We start from the raw sequence: 22,278 nt of genomic DNA, 5'->3' as shown, positions 1-22,278 counted from the left end.
TCTAAAGCCCTGGTGAGGCTGAACACCGCTCATGTGTAGATATAAAATGACCCTAACAGCATCCAGACAGCACCTCCGACCTCTTCAGCAGGAACTCACACAGGCCCCTCTCCCCTTTCTAGTCCCACTCGGTGTAGCCACTTTCTCCTCCAACTTGTACATGAGGCCTCATGGAACCTGCTTTTTCTCCCTTTTGCAACAGGGCATGCCTTTACCATGGGAGATGGAGCTTCAGCAGGGCTCCAAGTCCTGCTGCTGATGGAGGCATCATCTAACCCCAACTTCACACTGTGCACTGATGCGCGGCACCTCAACCTCCTCATCCTCTAGCCACCCCACAGCGTTGTCGTGCGAATGAATAATTTAATACTTGTGGAAATTAGCACAGAATAGCTCCTATTATCACTAGTATTATTAGTATAATAATACTCATCCTAAAACAGTCTTTTAGGACTGTTGCGCACTCTATTTTCACTTTGGTTTTACGTAAGAGATGTGATTTCTTGGCTTGAGTATTTTACATCATATGTTTCTGGTTAGTTGTCTATTTAGCTAACTGTGATTCTCTGTTGGCTCCACAAAGAAGACATTTGCAACACAAGAGTTCTTCTCTAGGCTGGGCTTGGTGGCTCACGCCTGTAATCCCAGCACTTTGGGAGGCCAAGGCGGATAGATCACCGGAGGTCAGGAGTTCGAGGCCAGCCCGGCCAACAAGGTGAAACCCTGTCTCTACTAAAAATACAAAAAAATTAGCTGGGCAGGGGGTGCATTCCTGTAGTCCCAGCTATTCAGGAGGCTGAGGCAAGAGAATTGCTTATACCTGGGAGGCGGAGGTTGCAGTGAGCCGAGATCGTGCCACTGCACTCCAGCCTGGGTGACAAGAGTGAAACTCCTTCTCAAAAAAAAAAAAAAAAAAAAAAAGAGTTCTTCCCTAACCCTAAATTCCATCTGAACTAAGATGGGTGGATAATCACCAGAAATCACACGTACAGTTGTGGTTATTCTATTTCTATACTTTACTGTTGTGCAAAGCCCAAGTCCAGATCCAGTGTGGGCTCTGTGGAAAATCCCATCTGCATGGGGACCTGGGGCTCCCAACTGTCATTTGTCTTAACATGGGGAGGCTGTGATGGCTGACTGTCAGCCAGCCCTGCTTGCTGAGATAACCAGGCAAGGAGGGCCGTCTTCTACCTGAGCAGGGGATGGAAAGGAGACCCCCACCCACAGCACAGGGGCTGGCCCCAGAAAACGACGGGGCTGTCACCCCAGGGGCCGCTCACCGGTCTCCCCAAACGGCAGGGCTTGCTCCCATGGCCTGGACTGTGCCGCACTCCCTCTGTGTGATGGTGGAAGAATCGTGGACCTGGTGTCAGGCTTGGGAACACTGGGTGCTGTGTGACTCTGGTCTCTCAACACTTTCTAAGGGCCTGCTTCCTCCTCTGAGTCAGGATTCGTCAGTCCTACCTCACAGGCCGGATGCGAACATGGAACGAGGCCACGTAGGTCAAGGGCCTGATGCACTAGAGGTGAGAGGAGCAGGTGTTTGGCCTCCCTGCTGCCCACCTGGCATTTATGCTTTGGAGTATGGCTGCTGCTCCTCACGGCAGAAGGTACCTGATAGTGGTGGTGTGAGTGTGTGTGTGTGTGTGTGTGAGAGAGAGTGTGTGCCTGTGACAGAGATGGCTCATTCATAGGAGCAGCCAGGCCCTGATGAGGTCCTTGCCTTTCTTTCTTTCTCTGCCCTGCTTCAGGGCTAGGAAGGAGGCCAGCAAGGGAGCTTGACCTAGGGGACCAGATGCCCGGGTGCTGTATCCCTGACGACTGTCTTTGAAGTCAGGTATCCTTCAAAATATGAGGTAAGCAAAGGATGCATGCAAGTAGAAAGGTCATGCTGCCGATGACAGAGATTACCGGTTGTGAGGAAAAACTCACCTGAAATTTATTAGTAGAGTTAAAAGGGATTTCAGCTACTTTGCGGTTTCTTTTTCTAATTTCCATCACATCACCCAAAATGACCTCTGAGAATTTTAAAAGAGCAGTTTCTGAGGCATCTCCAATCACAGCTTTCTGGGAATCAAAGAAGAAAAATATTTGCAGCACATATTTAATGAACCAACATGCCCTCAGCATAGGACCCAAAACACACCTCCTTATCCCATTAACACCTAGCTGGAGAGACATTATCACGTGATCAAGGAGGGCCGCAAGACCGTAGTAAGCGTGTAAATAATAGTGCCACCTACTGGCATTAGGGATGTTTGGAGAAGCTGGACCTCTGTGAGGACTGAAGATTTCGTGGAAAAAAGCAGCTACGAACTAGATCTTGATAGATAGGTGGGTTACCAATACACAGAGAAGAAAGCCTTCCAGAAACCAGGATGCGGGTGCAGGGGCATGAGGGGCAGGCTCGTCCGTGAGCGTTCAAGGTACAAGCGGACGTGGAGGGTGTGGCAAGACCTGGAGGGCCCTGAAAGGTAGCCTGAGGTCTAGACTTGAGAAGCAGAAAACAGGGAAGTACAGAAAGATTTTGAGCCAAGTTAAGTGACTATAAAAGCACCATTAAGGGAAATTAGTGGCATTCGAGAAAGACTCCAGGAGGGATAAACTGGAATCAAAGAGGTTTAATTCCAATCAACCGGTAATCGGCTATTTAGACGCAAGGTACTGCTGATAAATACTAAAGTTATGTATATTTTGAAGCAAGAATGATAGAACTTGGTGACTTACTGGATATAAGGAAAGGATAAAGTCAAAGATGACTTCCAAATATTCTGTTCCAATAACAAATAGAATGGTTATATCGTAGAAAATTAGAAAATTGGTGCAAGGCACTGATGTGCAGCCAGGCTGGGTACGGGTGGAAGTTAACAAGCATGATTTGTGCAACTTCCTAGTGGAAGCACACAGCCAGCCGGAGATTCAGGTTGGAGTTGAGGTAAGAAATTAGAACTGGACATAAAGATTTGGAAGATATTGACAAAGAAGCAATTGGCCAAAAAGAGCATTCATGAGCTGTCTGATGGAGAGAAAAGCAAACAAACAAACAAAAAAATAAGAAAGAAAGAGAGTCAGGGAAGGAAACAGATGGCAAATAGAAAAGCCAGGAGAACAGAGATTCAGTGACTCATTGAGATGGAGAGGAAAAGGGAGGAAGGGAAGGAGGAGAGGGAGGGAGGGGGAGAGTTTATTGTATGTTCCGATATTCCAGGACCCCTTAGAGCTTTGTCTGCAGCCATATTCTAGTTAACAGGTGTCCTTTTATTTTTATCCAATCACACTTTAAATTTCCATGAATGGCATGTATATTAAAAGGAACTTTGATTATATCCACTTAGCTGGCAGAAAAGTCAGGAAAGTAACTTAGAAGTGCATTCATTTCCAGAATTTTCTAAAGACGCTAAAGCAATATTCTGAAACCTTTTAAGCATCTTTGTATTCTCGAAGCTAGTGTGCATAAAGAAAAATTTCTGGATGTCTTGTGAGTCCGACTTGCTCTTGCAAGCACTGAACAAACGTTAAGCAACTGGAGAGATGAAATCAAGCACCCAATCAGACCTCAGCAAGTGACTACAAACTGGCTGTGATTTAAGACCGAGTGCTGCAGAAGCATTACCTTCATGATGGGGACATTTTCCTGTCCTGGCTTGAACTCTGCTCGGTTACACAATGTTATTATCTTGGATAAGGAGGCCCAAGTCCTAGAGCTTTGGTCAAAGACTTGGTCTGGAAGACAGAGAAAGAACAGTGGCTGCTGTGGGTTGGGCTGGCCATCCATGAGTCACTGTCCAGCAATCCTCCGGCTGCAGACCCTGCTGTGTGCTCAGCTCAGCCCCAGGATGGAGTCCACAGCTTTGGCCAGACCGAGCTCTCCATAAGACTTACTTGAATGGTCTTCACTGGTGTCAGCCACAAAGATCTGATTGTCGAACCACAGATGGGCCACTGTCATCCTGTTCTGGGTCAGTGTCCCAGTCTTGTCCGAGCAGATGATGGAGGTGGAGCCGAGGGTCTCCACAGCCTCCAGGTTCTTCACCAGGCAGTTCTTCTTGGCCATCCGTTTTGCTGTCAGCGACAGGGTCACCTAGCAGGAGAGGGAAGGACGCTTTGGGAAAAATCCTCATTTGAACTCAGGTCCAATAATACAGAAATAGCCAATGTGAGCTGTGATTGAATTTTAGGAGACAGCTGGACTAGTTTTAGGGGAGAGGTGTGGTTGTCAGCGCAGCTAAGCTGACCTGGTGGCTTATATGCCACCAAGAGCCCTCTATGCCACAATCCTTTTTTAAAGATTAAATATGAGACACTTTTCTTGTTCCTTCATGACTTGAAGAAAACAAGGTACCCACGGGCAGCAAACATGGACACGCTGCTGTGGCTGGTGTTCACGTACAATCACGACACCTCCTGTGATCCCTAAGCAGGAGTGTGTAAGAGAGACTGACCAGTGCATGCCAAAGAGTTGTCCCAAAGGACACATTTGTTGCTTTGGGGAATTCAGCAGCCTTTATGTTGTTTCATTTTAAAAGCTCCATATTTTAAAGATTCTTTTAAACCCCCAGATCTCAAAGGGTTCTTTTGGCTCCAATTTCCCCAAATTACTATCTCCTGGAGTCAGAGGAGACCTGGACTTCAAAAACTTCTTCTCTTTTCTTTGGTCAGGACAATAGCAGGCCAATGATCATGTAGTCACAAAACTGGAAACATAAACCCCCTCCTCTCCTACCCCTTGAGACCCCCACAGGAGAGACTGAGGAGGAGGGAGCTCTTCTCTAGGGACTGAATGACATGGGCCCGTACAAACAGCTGGGTCTAGGGTTGGCCAGGAAAGGGCTGGAGTCCTCGGCAGGAAAAATGGGAGGAATTTTTTTTTTTTCCTAAGAGAGGTAAGTGGAGTGTGGCAATGTGCCTAAATGCCTAAGTTGTAGAAACTGCCAAAGAAATGTGCGGAAGGCATCGGGCTTCTAGAAAACCTGTGAATGGTGGAGTCTGTCTTATCTAGATCTTATGGGGCAGAGTAAGCTGTGTGAATTGCAGATTGAAAGCATAACGTTTTCAAGGAAAACGCAGTCAAACATTAAAAATATGACAAATTTTTTGTCTCTGTAAGGAACAGTCTATGCAGAATGTTCCATGGTTGTCGCTGGCGGGGAGGGCGTGGTGCTCTGGACTTGGGGGAGATTGCAGTTTGTGTGGGCACCTCCCCAGCACCAGTGCTGTGTCCACAGGGCCAGGTGCAGGCTGTCTAACAGCATGGACTCACAGTGACAGTGGCCAGGAGGCCCTCGGGCACATTGGCCACAATGATGCCAATGAGGAAGATGATGGAGTCCAGGACTTTATACTTCAGGGACACAGCGATGATGAAGAAAAGGATGCCGATGGAGACAGCCACTCCTGCCACAATGTGAACAAAGTGCTCGATCTCAATGGCAATGGGCGTCTTCTCATTTCCAACTCCTGAGGCCAAGGAGGCAATATGGCCAATGATGGTGCGGTCACCCGTGTTGATGACCATGCCGGTGACAGTGCCTACAGGGGAAGTAGATGCTTTATTCCAGGGGTCCTCAGCCAGGAGGGGTGTGCAGCCAGCTTGCAGCCCTCTCTGGGGGCTGGCACAATCAATAGGCACACCACATTCCAGAGGCCAAGCATCGTCCTCTAGGCCCTTCAGTTCCATGCTTCCTCTGGGATGAGCTTTGTAACAGGGTGTGGCAAAGGACAGACCTGAGAGCCCAGGAGGGAGAAAGGACACAGGTGGACATGTGGGCTGAGAGCCAGAGGCCTTTTACCTTCCAGACACGTTGTGGAATAGAAGCAGATGTTCTTTGTTTCCAGTGGGTTTTCATGGGTAAACTCAGAGGAGCGGGGCTGGGGCTCAGACTCCCCCGTGAGAGATGAGTTATCCACCTAGAAGAAGTGTTGAAAACAGTTCACAGCTGGGTACCTCATTCCCCGCCTCTTATACTGATGCTGGGAAAGACCACAGAGCCAGCAGGTTTGGAACATGGTCCTTGGGGTGGATGCCCCCTGCCGCTTACCCGACACCCCTGAGAAGACAGCACCCTGATGTCTGCAGGGATCTGGTCTCCTCCTTTGACCTCCACAATGTCCCCCACCACCAGCTGCTCTGAAGGGATGGTCTTCTTCTCGGAATCTCGGATGACGAGAGCTTGCTGCAGAAAAAAACCATGACAGATGCCTCAGACCCTGGAAGGACACCGGCCCTCCTCCCAAGTCTGTGCCGCACCGAACCCCAGGACAGAGGCCTTGGAACTTCCTGGTCACTCTCACTGTTGAGTCCATGCTGTTATGCAGCCGGCACCTGGCCCTGTGGACACAGCATTGCTGCTGGAGCGTGAGGCTATCAGAATAGCAAGAATGAAACAGAAGACTGCTTCACCTGAGGCCTGAAGACTCTAAGAACTACTTTTTCTTGAGCTTATGGAGAGTTCTTGGAACAGAAGAGTCGCTGTTGGCCAGATCTGGCCAAGCCAGAGCCCTGGGCCTCCTAGAAAAGGAGACCACTAAGGGTGAGCAATCCTGGCTGGGCGTCTGGGCAGAACACTGAAGGTGGGGCTGGGGAGGCTGATAATCTTGCGAGTGTCAGGGAAACTTTAACAAGGTGATCTCCTGCTTCAAGCTTGGCAGGAGGTGTCTTTTCCACCCAGAATCTCTCCTCCAGCCCACAGTTCTCTGGGCCAGAGACAGTGTGGACACCTGACAAGGGTTTTTGGGGAAGAAGGGAGCACTGGGCTTCCCTGCCAAATGCATTCTGGGGCTCAGGAGCAAAAATGGTCACAGATAAACAATTGCAGGCTGGTCTCCTTGGCTGCCAGTGAAAGAACACTCCCTGACCTTCCACAGGTCCCTTCCAGAACCCAGAAGGACTATCCACAAACACTGAGGAGCAGGAACAGAAGATGCCTTGTGCTAACCAGCACTGCCCTGGGTGGTGCCTCATTTGACCATCAAAATCCTGTGAGGAACTGGGGTTCTGACAAATGGGTTAATTCGCCCACTATTGCTCCGACAGGGAAGGAAGTGGAAACCCGTAGCCCTCAGGGCCCTGTGCCCCTCCCAGCTGAGGCTTCCTCACCCGGGAGTCACCAGAGGCCAGAGGATAGGTGGCTGCCACTCACCTGAGGGATCATCTTATTGAAGCTGGACATGATGTTGGTGCTTTTTGCCTCTTGGTAATAAGCAAAGATCCCCGTTAAAATGACCACCAGACCAAGCACACAGCCCAAGTACACCTGGGTGAGAAGGAGGGTGTCAGTCAGAGAAACCAGCAGTGGGAAGCAGCCAGGCCCTGGGGCTAGAGCTCTCCACGGGAGGATGCAATGCTGGCAGTTATGCCCTAGTATAATTTACAGACCATGGAATTCGCCCATGTTAAGTGCGCAACTTATTGATTTTTTTTTTTAAGTTTACAGAGCCATGAAACCACCCTCCACCGCAGCCTCAGAGCATCTCCATCCTGCCTGGAGATCCCCCCCGGCCTCTCTGCCGTCACTCCCTGCTCCTGTCCCGTGCCCTGGCATCACCGATCTGGTTCCTGCTTCCAAGGATGTGCCTGTTCTGCACATTTCATGTCAATCCAATCCTATGACATGTAGCTTGTTGCCTCTGGCTTCTGTCTCTTGGCATCACGTTGGCCAATTCAGTTTTGTGGATTTGGTACTCATGTCTCGGCAGGCACAGCTGCTCTCCGTGTTAAAGGAAGAGGTTAGCTTGGGGGAGACAGAACCCCAAACTACTTCACATGGATGCAGATTTTCTCCCCCTTAAAAATTCAAGGTGTTTTGTGTATCCCTCTTCATGCCCACACTGCCTCTAGAAGATCAGAAAGCCAGACAGAATTTCTGTTTTACAGCTGGGAAAATGCCTGACTTTCCCACACCTAGGCAGTGGCATTCAGCCCCCAGCTGTGCCCCCAAGGCCTCACTGGATGGCTCTGCCAGCAAAACCAGGAGGGGACACCCCAGAGCCTTACGTTGTTCAGGGATGCAGACTTGTCGCTGGAGTACTGAATCCCATACGCAATCCAACAGAGAAAGGCGCCCACCCACAGGAGGATAGAGAACCCCCCCACCATCTGCTTGAGGAACTTGACGATCTCAGGCGTCTGCTTGGGAGGGGTGAGGGAGTTGGGCCCATCCCGGGCCAGGAGCTCGGCAGCTCTGGTGCTGGAGAGACCCTGGAAAAGCCAAACAAAGCACATGCACAACCAAAACAAATACGAATTAGACATTCCTCCTCCCTCAGGGGTTGGGCTGCATATTTTTGCAGCTTGGGGTGAGGCATTAACGTGCCCAAAGAAGGTCCCGAGAAAAGCAGACCGTGCTTCACTTCTCCAGCTGCCCAGCTTTTTTGAAAGACTATGTAATGCTTAATACCAGCCAGGCACTGTGCTCTGTATATTCACTCATTTAGTCTTTAAAATAACCCTTGAGGCAGGGGCCATTATTCCTCCCTCTCGTCATTCGCAGAGGTGGAATTTGAGGCACAGAGAAATTACGTAACCTGTCGAAGGGACCTGGCCTGTCAATGGTAGCGACCAGGTTCAACGTGGTGACTGGGTCCAGAGCCACTGCACTCTGCTCTGCTAAGGGGTTTTAGTTTCTTAGAGGTTTATCCGGCGAGAGGACTAATTTGATAAAGGAGGACTTGGAATGAAGAAGCTGCTCACCAGGGCTAAGGGCAATGCAGTAACTCCCCAGGAAATAGGGAAGCTTCTGGAATCCTGCATAGAGAGCACGTGGCTTTAGTTTCCATCCTTACGCCTGCTCCTTTTCTACCTTTCTACACATCCAGCCTGAGTTCTCATTCATCTTGACAGGCATAAATCCTACCCAAGCCCTGAGCCCATGTGAGCAGCCCCTGCCCTGGGGGGCCTGCCATCCATGAGGCACCCTCACCTTTGAAACCCTACATGTTCGCAGGAATTTCCCCCACAAACGATCTTTGGTGGACAAGTCTGTAGATACCTCTTCTCCCTAATTATGTTATAAGCTACTTAAAGGGCAGGACTCTGTCTTGGTCTTTTTTTTTTTTTTGAGACAGAGTCTCGCTCTGTTGCCCAAGCTGGAGTGCACTGGTAGGATCTCGGCTCACTGCAACCTCTGCCTCCTGGGTTCAAGCAATTCTCCTGCCTCAGCCTCCCAAATAGCTGGGATTACAGGCAGCGGCCACCACACTTGGCTAATTTTTAAAATATTTTTAGTAGAGACAGGGTTTCACCACGTTGGCCAGGCTGGTTTCAAACTCCTGACCTCAAGTGATCTGCCCACCTTGGCCTCCCAAAGTGCTATGATTATAGGCCTGAGCCACCATGACAGGCCAGTCTTGGTCGTTTTTGTGTTCTCTCCTGGGTCTCATGCTTTTTCTGTGGTAGTGATTCAAATATCTGTTGAATGGCTAGATTCAGGCTCACCACCTCGATCCCATCTCCCTCCACTCCAATTCCTTTTCCAGAACCCCAGACTCATCTTTCTGAATAACTGTGGAACATTTCCGCCGGGGTGTTCCGGAGAGACTTCTCCTGGTATAACTCACAATAAGTTCATCATTGTCTCCACCCTCCTGCCTTCCTGGCTCTCACCTCCCTGCCCCCACCCCAGCCCATCACCCAACGGCTCTCCTCCTCCTGCTGCTGTGACATGACTAGCGAGATGAGGGGCTTAATAAAAATCCCCGCAAGTCCTGCTGGTTGTGTCTCTCTGCAATTTCTTTCTTTCTTTCCTTCCTTCCTTCCTCCCTTCTTTCTTTCTTTCTTTTCTTTCGACAGAGTCTCGCTCTGTCGCCCAGGCTGGAGTGCAGTGGCTCGATCTCCGCTCACTGCAAGCTCCGCCTCCCAGGTTCACACCATTCTCCTGCCTCAGCCTCCCGAGTAGCTGGGACTACAGGCGCCCACCACCGCGCCCGACTAATTTTTGTATTTTTAGTAGAGACAGGGTTTCACCGTGTTAGCCAGGATGGTCTCGATCTCCTGACCTCGTGATCCGCCCGTCTCGGCCTCCCAAAGTGCTGGGATTACAGGCGTGAGCCACCACGCCCGGCCCCTTTTTTTTTGAAATGGAGTTTTGCTCTTGTTGCCCAGGCTGGAGTGCAAGGGCATGATCTCGGCTCACCGCAACCTCTGCCTCCTGGGTTTCAGAGATTCTCCTGCCTCAGCCTCCTGAGTAGCTGAGATTACAGGCATGTGCCACCACACCCTGCCAATTGTTTGTATTTTTAGTAGAAATGGGGTTTCACTATGTTGGTCAGGCTGGTCTCAAACTCCCGACCTCAGGTGATCTGCCCACCTCAGTCTCCCAAAGTGCTGGGATTACAGGCGTGAGCCACCACGCCCGGCCCCTTTTTTTTTTTTTTTTTTTTGAAATGGAGTTTTGCTCTTGTTGCCCAGGCTGGAGTGCAAGGGCATGATCTCGGCTCACCGCAACCTCTGCCTCCTGGGTTTCAGAGATTCTCCTGCCTCAGCCTCCTGAGTAGCTGAGATTACAGGCATGTGCCACCACACCCTGCCAATTGTTTGTATTTTTAGTAGAAACGGGGTTTCACTATGTAGGTCAGGCTGGTCTCAAACTCCCGACCTCAGGTGATCTGCCCACCTCAGTCTCCCAAAGTGCTGGGATTACAGGCCTGAGCCACCACGTCTGGCCCCTATAATGTCTTTCGACATTATTTCAGATCCTCATTTCACAGTCCTGGGCTGTTGTTCCATTCTTCTAGACCCTTCCATTTCTCACTTTAAAAAAAGAATCTTCTATGAGAACTGCCTTTTGAAAACCAATGAAAGCACCTCCATGTGTGGAAACCATGTCCCTTCTGCCTCTAAGACAGCTCCTACTCATTAGTTTAATGTGAATACTTTGACAGCTTCACCCAGATGACCTTCCTGGCTTCATTCCTGCTGCACCTGTCCCCTCTCCACACATACTAGCTTCCGGCAAGCCCAGATTCTCTCCAAGCAGGCTCTGTGCTTACTGGCCCTGGGGTCCCCCACCAGCTTAAATCCGAAGCATTTTGAGTCCCAGCGCAAACATGGCAGCAGCCCGAGAGCTGGCTCTGGCCCCTTCCGTCAGAATCCACCTTTCTCCCACCATAGCGTTTCTACTTCTTGTAGCCATCCCAGGGGGATAGAGTGAATCTCAGGACACTTCCATACACATTTGCCTCCCCTACCCGGCCACTTTCTCCTTGAGGCCAGGGGTCATCTGTCCCTCTTGGTCCCCCTCACTGCCAGGCCAGTGTGAGCCCCACAGTAGGTTTTTCTGTTGACTTGAACTGTGTCCAGATGCAAATAACTGCAGTCTCAAAGGCGCTGCAGGGGCCCCTCCTCCTAAAGGTGCCGCTACTCTTCCACACACCCCCCGCCACACACAGCCTTCCCTCTGTAGAGTTGGGAGGCTTCTCTTCCAAATCCCTGGTTCCCACGACTCACCATAATGATGTCTGTGCCATATTTCTCTTCCAATTCCCTATGGCTGAGTTTGTGGTCATCCTGAGTCCATGAAAGGAAGAACAGAGTGAATTAGATAATTCCAAAAGACTCAAGCCCCAAGCTTTGACCAGCCATGGAAGCTGGGAGTAGCAGCCCTGAGGATGGGAGGGGATCGAGGAGTGTGGGGGACAGGAGAGAAAGAACCCCTGTGCCAGGCAGCTGCCCAGCGAAGGATGGCACTGCCTCAGGAGTGACTGTCCCTGAGTTGGCACAATCCTGCACTTGCTGTTACTACCCAGAAGTTGCCTGCAGCTTTTCTGAACAAAGCCATGCACCTCGCTTCAATCTGAACTCCAGGGCATACAGGTTCTGGCACCCTCGTCTTCCAGCTGCCAGTGAGCTGGAGGCTTCCCTCAGGCCTGAACCCTGGGATTGGCTGGGGCTGATGGCAAAACCACACTAGAACCGCTTCCTGGGCTGGCACAACTCCTCCTCCTTCGCTGTGTGGGCTCTGGCAGGGAAAAGCAGCTTCCCTCACTCAAGCTGTGACGCTCAGGGAGCTCACTGGGCAGAGAAACCCTGCAGGTAAAAGTTCTGCTGCATAAACCCACACCATTGTGGCTGCCACTTGTGAATTCTGCTACAGAATCATTAGACTACAGCAGGGTTTCTCACCCGTGGCCCTGCTGCCATTTTGGGCGAATAATTCTTTGTTGTGGGCTCCACCCACTAACATCCTCCCCTCAGTTGTGGTAACCAAAAATGTTTCCATTTTTCCCCTGGGAGAGGGGTGGGGGGATCCTCTTCTCCTCTCCCTTTGAGAACCACTGGGCTAAAGGACAAGAAGTCTCTTCCTGTAGCAGAAAACCTAGGGTAAGTCTTCCTCACTCCCCCTAGGAAGTCCAGCACTCAGGATTTTTTAAACCCTGATTGTCTGAAACAAAGATTGATACTGTTGACTGGCGCTCACATCATCTCTTTTCTTAAGTATATGCAAAAAATAGTTCCATGTTGCAGTAAGAGACTAGGCCTTCCAATAAAGCAGAAGTCATTATTATCATTATTATCTTGCTTCTAGCCCTCTTCTCAGCCAGATTCTGTTTTGCTCCTTCATCCCTTCTACTAATACTGATTGAATATGATATTGCTGGGGATTCAGAAGATTAAGGCTGTGTTCTGCACAGAGCACAGCACAACCCACTAAGTTTTGGGCAGATACAAGTAGTGGATGATCTGAGCCATTGTTTGCATGCATGGACCTCAGACTTTAAGGTCCCTTCACCCTGGGCTTGGGGATGAGAGCATGGGGGAGGGGTGGGGCGAGGTGGTGGTGGTTATCTGGGGTGCCCTCTGCTGGCCAGCACTGGACTAGCACAGGGCAGCACCCCACCCACCCCTCGGGTCATTGCCTGGCCCTTTCATTCAAAGGCCGGGATACTTCAGTTGTCATTAGGCACTAATTTGCCAAGAAAGGTTGGGAGGCAAAAGCATTCAATATGCTGCTGAAAATCACAGGACCCTTGTAATGTCAAGGGAAAAACAGATATGTCTTCAATCTTAAATGCTAGAGATAATGGGAAATAATAAGAACTATCTATCGTCTGGTGCTGTGCTGTCTTTTCCCTGTTTTATCTCATTTAATCTTCCTAGTAACCCTAAGAGGTAGAAAAAAAACCTTATATTTTTCAAAATAGGAAACTGAACTTCAGTTACACTGGGATTTGAATTGAGGTCAGTCCAGTTTCAGGGACGTGTTCTTAAATGTCTCTCATGATACATACGGACAAATGCCCAGTGGTGTGCTGTTCAATGTTTAACAAACTCTCCAGGAACGATAAATACGAAGCTCGGATTTGTAGAGTTTGCTGATTTCTCACTAGAACCAAGTTTGAAGCTGCTAACCGGATGTCAGTCAGCCTGCCAAGTTTCTGAATACTTAACAAATGGCTCTCTAGCACAAAAGAGACTCCCCTCAGGAGTCACAGAGCTTTAAGATCTGCCAAGGACGGTGGGGACAATCCAGCCCATCTCAAGCTCCGTGTAGAAGTTTCCCCTTCGGTGTTCCCAAGATAAAATCTGTCACATTTCAGACCCAAGGCAGTTTTATTATTAAAGTGGCCAGTTTGGGCCGGACACAGTGGCTCACGCCTGTAATCCCAGCACTTTGGGAAGCTGAGGCGGGTGGATCATCAGAGGTCAGGAGTTCGAGAGCAGCCTGGCCAACATGGGGAATCCCCGTCTCTACTAAAAACAACAAAAATTAGCTGGGTGTGATGGCTGGCGCCTGTAATCCCAGTGACTCGGGAGGCCGAGGCAAGAGAATCGCTTGAACCCAGGAGGTGGAGGTTGCAGTGAGCCGAGATAGCGCCATTGCACTCCAGCCTGGGCAACAAGAGCGAAACTCTGTCTCCAAAAAAAAAAAAAAAAAAAAAAGACTAGTTTTAATAACTCCAGAGCTCTTCGTTAATAGTAATAATATTGTAATCCCCTAAAGCACATGAATTACAAAATCCTCGTCTCATTTTTTCCCCTCATAGACCCCAGCAAATTATTTATTTCCCATTTTACATAAAGGAAATGGACCTTCAGTGAGGGTCAGTCATTTGTTGCCAGTTTCAGCTCAGTGGAGAAGTGGGACTCTGATGGGGCCTGAGGTCCTCCCAATCCAAGCTCCACATTTTTAACACTGAAACTGCTTTTCCATGCGGTTTCACACCTGCAATCTAACATGGCCTAGGGGCTTTGGTTTTCCTCCTCAGAAGTTCCAGCTCAAATAGTTTTACTAATCAGTTGAAAACTGGCAAGTGGTTACTTAACTCTCACTGAAGCAGCTGGAGGGAGAGAGGTCTGGCCATGCCTGTGGGGCTTGGAATCAGAGGCTCTTCCTTCTGAGTTCTACAGGGACTGCCTCCAACCAGAATGCAGGAATCCTGCAGAGGCCCTGACCTCTGGGTGGATACTATCACACCATTCAAAACACACACACACACACACACACACACACGTGCGCGCACACACACACCACACACATACATACACCACACAACACACACACACAACACACACACCACACACCACACACACCACACACCACACACCACACATACACACCACACACTACACACACACCACACGCTATACACACACCACACATACCATGCACATACACACACCAGACACACACACCACACACATATATACCACACACATACACACACCACACACATACACACACACCACACACATATACACACCACACACACACACCATACACACACACCACACACATACACACACCACACACACACATCACACACACACCACACACACACACCATACACACACACCACACACATACACACACCACACACTACACACACCATATACACACACCACACACCATACACACACACCACACACCATACACCACACACCACACATACACACCACACATACACCACACACACACCACACAGACACACCACGCAGACACCACACACCACACACAAGGAGACCAATCTCAAGGGGATTTCAAATCCCTCAGACTAAATGTCTGTGGTAAGAGGTGGGTTCTAGGGGCAAGCTCTTGCGGGGAAGGGCCATAGCCGGCAGGACCCCGTGGCTTAAGGCTACTGACCAGATGGAGTTCTTTCTGAAACTCCTCTTTGTGATTTTTCTTTTTGAGTTCCAGGCAGTTGTTCTTCAGACCCCTGTACTTCTCCTTGCCATCCCCCTTGTCTGTTTTCACGATGTCCTTAGTTCCGCTGAGCTCCACGGAGTAAATTTCTGGGGTTTTCTGAAAGAGAAGCCCAGGTGCAATATTGGCCCCAAATGGGGTTTCCGAAGAGGTGCTGAGCGCCCCTCTGCGGGGTCAGGACCTGCAGGAGTCAGGAGCCCCTTCTCCCTTTCCTTCCCTCCTCTGGGGAGGCCGGAGGGAGTCGGACAGTGGAGTCTCTCCCCCACCTCCCGCCGACCTTGGCTTCCTCTCCGTCCGTGTAGAGGGGAGGCGGGGTGGGCACAGGCCAGCCAGCAGCTCCTCAGGGTGACCCTTCTCTGGGTGGAGCAGGTGGGAAGTTACCCCCCCAACTCCTGACTGATGCCTCCAAGGAGCTGTGAGGTTTCCTTAGAACCTCGAGGTTCCTTAGGCACCTCGAGGTTTCCTCTGAGGTGTCCTTCCCAGGGGACACAACAGCTGCGCGTCCTGTTTCTTGGGGAGGAGGCACCCACTAAGCTTACGACCCTCAGTCCTGATCAGGGGGCCCTAACCGGAAGTCTTTTCAGACCGCAACGAATCCATGTCACCCCATCCTCCGAGTCGGAGCCCGCAGGTGCCATGGAGCTGGCCTAGGACCCCTTGGCCCCTTCTCGCTCCTCTGGACTGGCTTCTTTCCCCAGCCAGCCCCGGCGGCCGCACGGAGCCGTGGCGGGGAGTCAGAGAAGCGGTGCCCAGGCCGGGGGACGCTCAGAGGAAAGGCGGCCTCCCCTTGCCCCGGGACGGGGCGTTTCTCCTCTTCGCCTTTTCCTCGCTTCCCGTCAGCCTGCTCCGGTCCCCGGGGCCTTGGCCCAGCGTCTCGCATCCTCGGCCGGCGCGGGGGCTGCACGCACCTGGTGCATGCTGGGCTGGTGGCTCCGCGGGCTGCGGGCGTGGAGCGCGGATCCGGGACTGCAGCGGCGGAGCGCACGGTGGGGGACCTCGTGTGGCTGTGGCAGTGGCAGTGGCTGAGGTGTTGGCGGTGGAGATACCGGCGGCGGCGCGGGCCCTGCACGCACCTCCGCGGCCGATCGCCAGCCGCTGCACCGGGGAGGTGGCACCAGCCTTAAATGCCGCCCGCCCCGCCCACGTCCCCGCCAGGGCGCAGGCCAGCGGACGCCTCGGAGGGTAGGAAACCCGCCGGCGCGCGCGCAGGGAGGGGGACCGACAGCTAGGGGTCGGGAGAGTCCGGGATTGGGGACCCCCTGGGAATCCCCTTCCCTTTAGTAGCCGAACGCCAGGGGGCGGGGTCTCTAGGGGGCGGGTCCGGCATCCAGGTGAGTGCAGCCCTGGTGCCCGCTGGGCGCCCAGAGCCGGACCAGCTGCTCCGGCGAGCTCCCGGCGCGCCCACGTCCTGTCCAGGCTTCCCTGAAAACCCACACATGCCTTTTTTTAAAAATGTAATTTGCCTACCAATAAATCAATTTATAAAAATGTGTATGCAGAGAAGGGGAAATTGCAGTTTCTAACAGCAACTACTGTTGGAGATGTCCCGGCTAGAAAAGGCCAATGTGTTTTTGAGAATGGATTTAGATAGGTAAATTCAAGCTTCCGAGAGAATTTGGGAATAACTGAGAGACTCTGAAGAGTAGCTGAATTAATTTGCCGGATCCAGATAAGGATTCGGAATTCTGAAACAATTTGGAGAGGGAGTGGGGAGGAGAGATGAGAGGATTAGGGCCGGTGAGACCACAGGAACCTGGGGCCCCAGGCTGCGGGTGCGCAGGAGCGGAGGCTGTTGGCTGGACTGGGCTGGAGAGGTCTGTCTCCACCTATTTATGTCACTCCCAGCTGAGACTCTATACATGAAGGAGAAAAGAATTTCTGACCCTGAAAGTTGATGTGCATACTAAAGCAGTGGTTGTTTTATACTGCCAAGTTTGGGTTGGTTTGTTATGCAGCAATAGATAACTGGGACATGCTCCATGCTCTTAGTGCCCAGCATGAGTTTTTGCACAGGATAGAAAAGGTAATTTCCCCCTGACACTTGAAACATAATTACTCCAGATGAGAAAGATAGCCTGAAAACAATATTATCAGAAAGATATTTAGCAGTTAACAGTGGAGGAAATCAAACACGTTCTTTTAAAAGAATGAATCGTGAAGTCTTAAAGTCAGTGAAGAATATTAATTAATGGAGAGGAACATAAAAAATAAAACCCACGAATAGAGTTTAGTAATCAGCACCTATTTAGAAGAACAATAAGAAATTGACATGATTGAAATATATGAAAGGGAGTAGAGATAAGTTTCAAAAGAGGGGGCACTTTATTGGGCCCTTGATGCTCTGCTAGTAAGTTTCCATTTAGATAAGGACTAATAGGAGGGTGCTAAGTTTTATTCTTTTTGAAAGTTATATATCAAATATGGTAAGAAAGATTGTCATTTTGACCATATTTAAAATGACTAAGAGTGAGGAGTCCAGAGAAGCAGCAAAAGTAACAATCCCATCATGCAGTGACTAGAACATCTGGCAGAAAACATGAAGAGCATTGGGTACATTTAGAAAAGGTAGAAGAAAAACAATAAGCTTGTGCCCGGCCGGGCGCGGTGGCTCACGCCTGTAATCCCAACGCTTTGGGAGGCCGAGGCGGGCGGATCACGAAGTCAGGAGATTGAGACCATCCTGGCTAACACGGTGAAACCCCGTCTCTACTAAATATACAAAAAAAATTAGCCGGGCCTGGTGGTGGGCGCCTGTAGTCCCAGCTGTTCCGGAGGCTGAGGCAGGAGAATGGCGTGAACCCGGGAGACGGTGGAGCTTGCAGTGAGCGGAGATCTCGCCACTGCACTCCAGCCTGGGCGACAGAGCGAGACTCCGTCACAAAAAAAAAAAAAAAAAGCTTGTGCCCAATTCTAATTAGGAATTAATTATAACTTCCTGTTTCTTTCAGATGCTAAATTTCCATAATAATTTCAGAGCATGACTATAGTTGGTGGTGAGGGACAATTGGGAAAAGAAGCTTATTTTGAGGGAATTTGAAGTGTTAGCAGTTAGAGACGTGGTTTTGTAAAGTAGCAGTAGAAACAAAGATACTTTCTCATGGCATATTTGTGATCTTAGATTTTCCACACCTCTCTGTTCATCATGGCTTTCAAATGAGACTAAGGGAATGTGTTGTACTCGACATAGTGAACTGTCTCCATAGTGCTGCACACACAGGTCTTTCCCCACTCTCCCTCCTTCTTCCGTTCCAAAAGGGCAGAATCTGAAGCCTGGGTTCCTCCCTCTGTGAAGCAAGGATGACAGCAATGAGTCACTTCTTAACTAAAATGATAAGGGACAGGAAGACTCCTAGTGGCATCTGGTGTAAAGATACACATCATGGATTCTCTAGAGTTGGAGGGAACATTAAATTCTAGTCCAAACCCAAGCAACAGTGTGCTTCTGGGGAGCTCTGGGTTCCATTTTTGGAATACTCTTCAAAGGAAAGGTTTGCAGATGGGGTGAGAAATACAAAATGTGTACGAAACTGATGTTCCACTGTCTGCTGATAATCCAAGCTAAGGGTTTTTTGGGAACAGGTGGCTGCTGCTCACCTTAAGCTGTTCCAGCCCCTGCTCCAACTATTGGGACAGATGTAGAATAGAGAAGCAGGGTCCGCAGAGAGATGTCTCTGAGCTCAAGGCCAGTTCAAGCTCCAAAAGCAAACTCAGATCCTAGGGACTTGACTGAGGGATGGGGAGCGGGGAGGGGAAGTGGGCTAAAAAGAGATGATGACACAGCTTTAGAAAGTACTAACTGATGGCACCCTCCCTTGATCCTTGGAGAAGATTGCCGCTTTATTTTTTTCTTAAGACGGTCTTGCTCTGTTGCCCAGGATGGAGTGCAGTGTGATTACAGCTCACTGCAACTTCCACCTCCTGGGCTCAAGCCATTCTCCCACCTCAGCCTCCTGAGTAGCTGGGACTACAGGCACAGCTAATTTTTGTGGGTTTTTTTTGGTACAGAAGGGATTTCACCATGTTGCCCAGGCGGGCCTCCAACTCCTGGGCTCAAGCGATCCGCTCACCTCTGCCCCAGAAATACTGGGATTACAGGTGTGAGCCATTGAGCCCAAGATTGCTGCTTATTCCTTTTGGTATCAAGGGTGGAAGAGGGTTTATTACTACAAGCAGGACAAAAACATTTCCATGGTCAGGTTCTCTGGCACCTCTCTGATCCTGCAGAGTTCTTGGCTTCTGCCAGGGACTAGTCTCAGCTGTCACTGCTATGGCCCTTGTGGCAGCCTCTGGTGCCATTCAGGTGTCCTGGAGTGTTGACTTCTACCAAAGAAGGAAAATGGGGCCGTTCCCCAACCCTAACTCCAGAATCGTGTCCTTTGCTGCCTCTAGTCATATGGATACCCGACTCTGCCTTGAGGTGGGTAGGCCCTGGGTAACTGTGATGCAGGCATCTGGAGGCACTTACCTGTAGAATCAGGAATTGGATTTCTCCTGAGACACGTTCGGTCCCAGGGCCATCACCCACAATGTTCTGAGCAATGTACCCTGATCCCACCCAGTGCAAATGACTCCTAGAGGGTTGGCCATAGAGGCCAGGCTGCAGCCGGGAGACTTCCTCAGCCCACATGTGCTAGTAGCAGCTTCTGCTTGAGGTTTTGCTGCTTTTCAAAACAAGCCTATCCACGCCAAGGTTCTCTATTATACCTGCTCATATTGACGAACATTATATATTTGGGATAGGATGTCATGATATATGTATTTTCAGCCTGTTTTAATTAAATTATATACTTCATGTATTTAAGCTGTACTAGGTATAGGGGTGGTGGGGAGATATGGTACTAAAATCATGCCATCCTCTGCCCTCTAGGAAGTTGGACTTGAGTTGGAGAGACCAAATTAGTGAAGAACCAATAGTAAACGGGCCAAAAGGGAAAATAATTTAGCACTAACTGGTATGGGCTCTAAGTGCCTTCAGAGTTTAGAGGAAAGAGGTTTCTCTGGGGGAAATGGCATAACTTGTACTACTTAGGATTAGTTATTCAGATTTTTTTCCATCCCTTTGCACCCGCCAAGAAAGTGGGGAGAGAGTCTGGGAGAGCAGCTGAGTTGGGGCCTTGTGTGTGTGGCTTCCCTTGGGGGCCCCAGGAGGTCCCTCCTGTGCGCAGGCTGGCCACCAGCTGGCTCAAAGAGGTGTGACTGTGAGGATCCCCACACGGAGCGGGAGGATCCAGATGACAATGGGAAGAGGAAGCTTCACTTCCTGCTTTGCGTCCGACTGGCCTGTCCCTCTGCTGCCCACTCGGCCTCTCCCTGTCCCTGGATTCCTCTCCTACACATGGGACAGTCCCCACCTGGAGCCCTCCCTACGCACCTGTATCCAGTCAGCATGCCTGGCTGTGACTCGGCCAGTGTTCCTCTCCCGACGAGAGCAGGGCTGCCTGGGGTTGGAGCCAGGATGAAAAAACAAAACAAAGCTTCAGGCAAGCACGCTTCCACACTGTGTCCTCATTTCTTCATGCACAGGAAATCCTGAGATTGGCATATGAACATCCTCCAGAAAAGAAATACTGGCTTTTCAGAAATTAGCAAGTCAGCTCCAGTGATGATCCTGCCTGGAGCTGTAAACACCATGACTGATGGGAATCAGCAGTGGCGTTTCCAGAAGCAGGTGCGGGCCTGTGAGTGGCTCAGACAGGCACACCTTCTCCTTCTGTGGGTACAGCTCCCCCGAAATGTCACAATGGCTGGGGTACTTTAGGTTCCCACAGTTTTCATTCCCTGTGACTTATGTTGTGTAATAAGATGCTTTTTATTATATTTAAAGTGTACAACATGATATTTTGATATACTTATGCACAGTGAGATAGTTATGATTATCAAGCAAATTCACATATCCATCCCCTCCGACAGTTACCCTCTGTGTGTGGGGTGGCGGGGAGAGGGCCTGTGTGATAGGAGCATGGAAAATCTACTCTGTGCACATTTCCTGGATCTAATACAATGTTGTCACTATAGGGCTCATGCTGGGCCTCGGATCTCTAGACTTCTCACCCCGCATATCTGCGGCTTTGGGTCCTTTGCCCTACATCTCTCCATTCCCCCAAGTCCCCCATAATGAGATGCTTTTTCAGAAAATTACCATTTTCCATTTAATAGGTGATTGAAAAACAAACTTCATTCTGAGTTTTTTGATTTTTGTTTTTCAATCTTAGAATGAAAACAGGTTCACCCCATGTGAATCATCTCCACTTTTATCATAGAAAGTTGTAACACATATAAGCCCGGGCGAGGTGGCTCACGCTTGTAATCCCAGCACTTTGGGAGGCCGAGGCAGGTGGATCATGAGGACAAGAGATGGAGACCATCCTGGCCAACATTGTGAAACCCCGTCTCTACTAAAAATACAAAAATTAGCCGGGCATGGTGGCGGACACCTGTAGTCCCAGCTATTCAGGAGGCTGAGGCAGGAGAATCACTTGAACCCAGGAGGCAGAGGTTGCAGTGAGCCAAGATCGTGCCACTGCACTCCAGCATGGGGACAGAGCGAAACTCCATCTCAAAAAAAAAAAAAAAAAAAGTTATAACACATATAACATATACACAACACATATATGTATGTAAACTGTATATAACAAAAAAAACATTATTCACACAAATATGCTCGTTAACTCGGGAGGAATGTGGCTCTTTGATAAGTGAGAGGCTGCCCTCTTGGTCATTGGCTCCCACGCTTTCCAGAGCTGGGGGGACAAACACAGACACACAAACATTTATTTATTCCTGAACTATTGATTGGAGGTTTGTGACATGTGTGCAGCATCATACCAGGCCCATCCCCTGAAAGAGCTTTCAACCTGTCTGGGGAGATAAGACATCACCCTTAGATGAGAATATTGACGTAAGAGGAGTCCGAAGCCAGCCCAAGGGCAGTGCTGGCTCAACAGGTCAGACCTTTTGTTCAGAGCAGCAAGGAAGGGATGAGCTCTAGGCAAGGAAAGAGGAGCGATTCTGGAAGGGGCTCAAGTTCAAGTGGATTCTGAAGGCTGGGTAAGCTGAGGAGGAGGGCAGTGTGTAATGTGGGAGAAAAGGAAGCAGGAGGAGACTGGCTCCTGCAGAGTCCAGGGTAGGTGCATGGTGG

General features: G+C 50.0%; 1 protein-coding gene across 1 annotated transcript in view; it reads right to left on the bottom strand.

Annotated features, from left to right (window-relative positions):
• ATP12A (ATPase H+/K+ transporting non-gastric alpha2 subunit) overlaps positions 1–22,278 on the bottom strand; it is a 47,688-nt gene that overhangs the window by 16,095 nt on the left and 9,315 nt on the right. The window contains exons 5-16 of the mRNA XM_063792169.1: positions 21,792–21,880; positions 15,940–16,562; positions 15,081–15,306; positions 11,444–11,503; positions 7,994–8,197; positions 7,140–7,253; positions 6,039–6,173; positions 5,790–5,907; positions 5,261–5,547; positions 3,883–4,081; positions 3,614–3,723; positions 1,933–2,067 (exon numbers count right to left, since the gene is read on the bottom strand). Of these exons, the coding sequence (XP_063648239.1) occupies positions 1,933–2,067; positions 3,614–3,723; positions 3,883–4,081; positions 5,261–5,547; positions 5,790–5,907; positions 6,039–6,173; positions 7,140–7,253; positions 7,994–8,197; positions 11,444–11,503; positions 15,081–15,306; positions 15,940–16,562; positions 21,792–21,880 (2,300 nt within the window). The remainder of the gene's footprint in view (positions 1–1,932; positions 2,068–3,613; positions 3,724–3,882; positions 4,082–5,260; positions 5,548–5,789; positions 5,908–6,038; positions 6,174–7,139; positions 7,254–7,993; positions 8,198–11,443; positions 11,504–15,080; positions 15,307–15,939; positions 16,563–21,791; positions 21,881–22,278) is intronic.

Source organism: Pan troglodytes, chromosome 14 (genome assembly GCF_028858775.2).
Source record: "Pan troglodytes isolate AG18354 chromosome 14, NHGRI_mPanTro3-v2.0_pri, whole genome shotgun sequence".
Lineage (NCBI taxonomy): Eukaryota > Metazoa > Chordata > Mammalia > Primates > Hominidae > Pan > Pan troglodytes.
This window is presented reverse-complemented; position numbering and strand designations above follow the sequence as displayed.